Below are 4,575 nucleotides of genomic sequence, written 5' to 3' on the forward strand. Positions count from 1 at the left end.
TTATGATCTTTCGTAAATTGCTTATCTTCCGTATTGTAGTATACGCTACTGAAAAAATTGGCAAAAGCATTCACACACTTATCAAGATCAGTAATGTCTCTGTTTTTATAATGAAGGATACCTGGGATTCTTGTCTCCCCTTTAAGTCTGTTCATAACATTCCATAGTTGAGATGGATCATCTATTAGTTTTTGTTCAATTTTAATTGAGTTTTCTCTTTTATCTCTAGAAATAAATTCTTTAACTTTTAATCTTAGTTGCAAGAAACAGTACTTCACTGCTTCATCTTTAGTTTTATAGGATTTTAATTTCATTTTTTCTTCAATTTTTATACATTGAATTAATCCTTTTGAGTATCAGCTGAGAAATTTTGAAACATTTGTAAATGCTATAAATTTAGAAATGTGATCGTGAAATGCTTAATAGATTTTATGATACAAATAATCGCACACTTCACCGGGATCTATATAATTAAATAATGGCTCCCAATTGATGTTACTCAGTCGCACAAATAATTGTGAGAAGTCCGCGTCTTTTTTGAAATTATACCTTGTTGTTAGAGGTTTACCGAATTTGACTTGTGGGATTGATCCCGCAACTATATATACAACTCCTGATAATGCTGGGTCGTAGATATCCTCTTTCACCATTGGGCAGTTAGTGTTTTCGAGAAGTAATGGTAAGTTTGTTAGTATTAGATCTAAACATTGATTGTTCTTGTTTTTTATATCATTTACTTGAATCACATTAAGATCTTATTATTATTCTTATTTTTATTATATTCTTATTAAAATCTTATTTTGACATTCTGTTCTAACTAACGGTGAGAAGGATTATGTACTCAAGGGTTCAAACGCTCAACTATATAACTGCTCCTGATTTTGCGGCGGATGCCTACTGGAGTTTCATTAATTTCTTCTTTGGTCAATTGGGTAACTCTGCCGGTTCGCATGTTTATTTTAACCCGTCTTTTTTGTTCATTGCAATTTCTATATATTCCATAAAGAACATTATGACCATGCAATATTGCAAAGACATCACCATCGGATGTTGATAATACAATTTGTTCTAGGATTGATACAGGCCCAAACCTATCGTTTGCGTTTCTGATTTTAATTGATTTATCAGCAGGAAAAGTGTATCTTCGAAGTTCGAATATCCGGCGTTGATTTCTTAAACAAATAAGCCGAATAAATTTAATTTGTTCAAAACCATAGCCATGACCGTCAGGAGAAGAAAGCAATAATGGTAGACCGATGGAGCTGACAGGAGGATTAGATTTTGAAGATGAAGATCCGCACCTGACACGAAAAGGAGATTCGGCAGAAAGAAGAGACTTCTCAGAAAAATTATTTCTTTCTGAAGTAGAAAAAGGTCTGGCTCGAGGAACAACCGGAATGGGTTCACCGTTGGGCAAACATTCGAATTGCAAACTTACCACTGCAAAAAAAAAGACAGGACTATTTTTATTCATAAACCCTATTAACCTAATAACCCTAATATTTCATGAACCCTCCATGTATAAATCGACCCGTTTGTCCATATTTAAATTAGGGCAGTGGTCAGATTCTCATTAGAAGAACTTCACTTGTAAGTTTTGGTCAATACCTTTTAAGGCGCTATTAAGATTTGACATTTTTTGTGAATATAAAGACTATGTATGTCTATTTAAGCTCCAATTCTGTACTTTGTTTAGGCTTTAGTTGTTTCCTAATCAGAATCAGGACTATTTTTACTCAAATATTTTTTATTTCTTACTAAAACTGAATCAAAATTATGTCCAGCAATGGCTGTTCTTAACTTCAAACTGCATATAAGCATGCAACAGCTGTTAGCAGCGCTACGCGACAACGAAACGCTACTTACAAATTTAATGTACTGATAGCCTAATAAAATATATCTACCAACCCAGAGAAAGCGTTTTGTGAGTTAAAAGTAATTTTAGTTGAGTATCCATAATTAAGATGATATGGTCGAATCTACATCGATGAGCGGCAGATTAGCTGCATGCGGGTAGAACTGTTGGGTGAAGCAAAACTGGAAGGATTGCCAACGTATGAAATTCACGTACCTTAGCTGCTCGAAACCTTGTCAGAGTATACTTTGTCTGATTTGAGTATGTTTTTCACGTGGTATATGGATGGCCTCTTTAAGCAAACCAAACATAACCTGAAAAATGAACGGTCTTGTCGCCACTCTAAATATCATTATAAAACCCATATACCCAAACGTGGAGTTCTTTCAATCAATTTTTACTCCACGCTGTGGAGTCATGAGAATGGATAGAAATTTGACCAACATTCGATCGTGACGAGAGGGTTCCGTTTCGGAATGCTCGAAAAACGATCGAATTACGGTCAATTTTCTCTCCATTCTTTCGTGCGAATATTGATCGCTGTTGTTGTCACAGAAAAAATCGGTTTACGCTCGCACTCGTGCGTCGAAAAAATGGTTGAATGTTGTTCGCGTATTGGTCGTTTTATTTCGTTATAATTTCAAACTAAACGAAATAGAATTGAAATGCTGTGTAGTCCTATCAATTCGTAATTACTACTTTTTAACATAATAGTAAATAAGCATCTCACATTTATTTTTTCTGGTACCACAAATGTTTTTCACACGAATGATATTCAGTTTTTCCGTTTGTTATTTCAGCACTGGGTAATGAGGTTGTACAATTATTTTCTCCTTACTGTCGCATTTAGTTTTTTTAAATGAAATAGAAATCACAGTTTTTCGTCAAGTGATTTTACGTGACGTTATTTTCTTTAAAAGAATGATACAATGAAAGTAATTGAAAAGTCTAATCATAATTCAAGAAATCAAATTTAGCGTGTGTCGACGCGCGCAACATGGCCGTTATTTTCTAGGTCCATAGGCACGTTTTTTCCTGGTTTAATCAGCGATTGGCAAACGTAAGTTTCGGCCTAATTATTTTGAAAATAGAAATATAATTGAAAAGTCTGAATGTATCACGGTGAATAAATATTATCGTATTATCTATTTGACCTTGAATTTAACTTTATTTCACAAAAACCCGACATGTGTTGTCATTGCAATACCCCCCCCCCCCCCCCCCCCCCCCCCCCCCCCCCGTTCAAATCGCTTGCGTGGAGCAATATTTGATCGAAGATTAAACAAACGTGGGCTTTTAACAGCTGTGTAAGAAGTAATATTTCAACGAGCTGACCAATTTTCTATCCAAAAACGTCCGTAGCGTGCAGTCCACACAAACGATAAGATATTGACCGCATTTGCGGTCGCACGTGCGCATGAAAATTTATCGTGAACTTTCAATCACGAGGACTGATATTCGAACGAATATTGAACCACCGTGTTTATTCGGCACGTTCAATAGAAGTACGATAACTTGCCGTCCGATAAGTGTGCAGTCCACTTAAAACGTCATCACACGTACAGCATGCACACTAATTGTCGGTCTCCCACTACGTGCGCTATTTTGCTAACGATTTGCGCCCATGATTCACGCACACGCACACCCGACCAGTTTTTTGGCACAATAAACATTTTTAAATTTATTAAATTATTCAGTCTTAAAAAAAACGTCCAAATCTGAGGCTTTCGTTCATCATTATTTTTAATTAACTAAGTTACCGGCAGTATGGACCGACTGGTGTATTTGAATTTTATGAGTTGGCAATACTTTCGGTTGTGAAAGAAAAAAAGAAAAAAGGGTATGAGATATTTGAATATTTCCAACGAATCGGCGTTAAGCCTACGCGTACGTGAGCTAGGAATCAACAGTCATGATTGCAAACGCTTTTTTGCGTTTTGTCCAACCTCTTTCGTGTTACCATTCACATTCAATCTAACACGTGAAAGTGGAACAATCATTACTAAACAGAACAATTTGGGTATGTAATTTTAATACTGTAATTATATTTGCATTATAATGCAATAAGTTTATGTTCACCGTGCCCTTTCACCATGACGTTTTTTAACACCAAACGCAGGGACTCTTATAGACCCCGTGAGAATGTTACTTTTCACTCCACTTTAACGCCGTTTTTTAACAGTGTAACCTTCCGCTCGTCGGTGTAAAGCCAACCTATTGTAGCAATAAATATGTGAGTTTAAGTGTAGATGCTGTTACAAATAGTTTAGAAGCAGTGTTGCTACAATAGAAAAGCTCATTAGTCTCTTCTCTATAACAATAAGATACTCTTCTTCGCACATTCTCAGTATTCTTCATGAGCCGCAGTTCTCGGAAGGATTAAACCGGTTGATCCTATATAGGTGTTCTTGTGTATGCTTAAATCTAGAATGGGGTTTTAAAAAAGTAAGCAATCAATGTGTAGTGTGAAAGCAAAGAACAGAAATAAAACCTTTAAAATATTTTTTTAAATTATACATATATTATTATACTTCTATATTCACCAATCGAATTAAAGATGATTGCCACGATGCAGACCAGAGTATAAAAGACCTTCATTGCTGCAAGTAGAGGAAAAACTGACTAATGCTTTGATGAAGAATATTGTTAGCATTGTAAGAAAGGAATATTCCAATGCTTTATTATAGATTACAGGCATACACACACCCTCAAACACGCAT

At 35.5% G+C, this 4,575-nt stretch overlaps 1 protein-coding gene across 1 annotated transcript in view; it reads right to left on the reverse strand.

The window, feature by feature from the left end:
• Nucleotides 1–4,199: 4,199 nt before the first annotated feature.
• The window catches only part of LOC117178576, a 7,591-nt gene continuing 7,215 nt past the window's right edge, over nt 4,200–4,575 (reverse strand). Inside the window, exons 3-4 of the mRNA XM_033370004.1 lie at nt 4,399–4,455; nt 4,200–4,279 (exon numbers count right to left, since the gene is read on the reverse strand). Of these exons, the coding sequence (XP_033225895.1) occupies nt 4,200–4,279; nt 4,399–4,455 (137 nt within the window). The remainder of the gene's footprint in view (nt 4,280–4,398; nt 4,456–4,575) is intronic.

This window comes from Belonocnema kinseyi, chromosome 8 (assembly GCF_010883055.1).
Source record: "Belonocnema kinseyi isolate 2016_QV_RU_SX_M_011 chromosome 8, B_treatae_v1, whole genome shotgun sequence".
NCBI classification, from domain to species: domain Eukaryota; kingdom Metazoa; phylum Arthropoda; class Insecta; order Hymenoptera; family Cynipidae; genus Belonocnema; species Belonocnema kinseyi.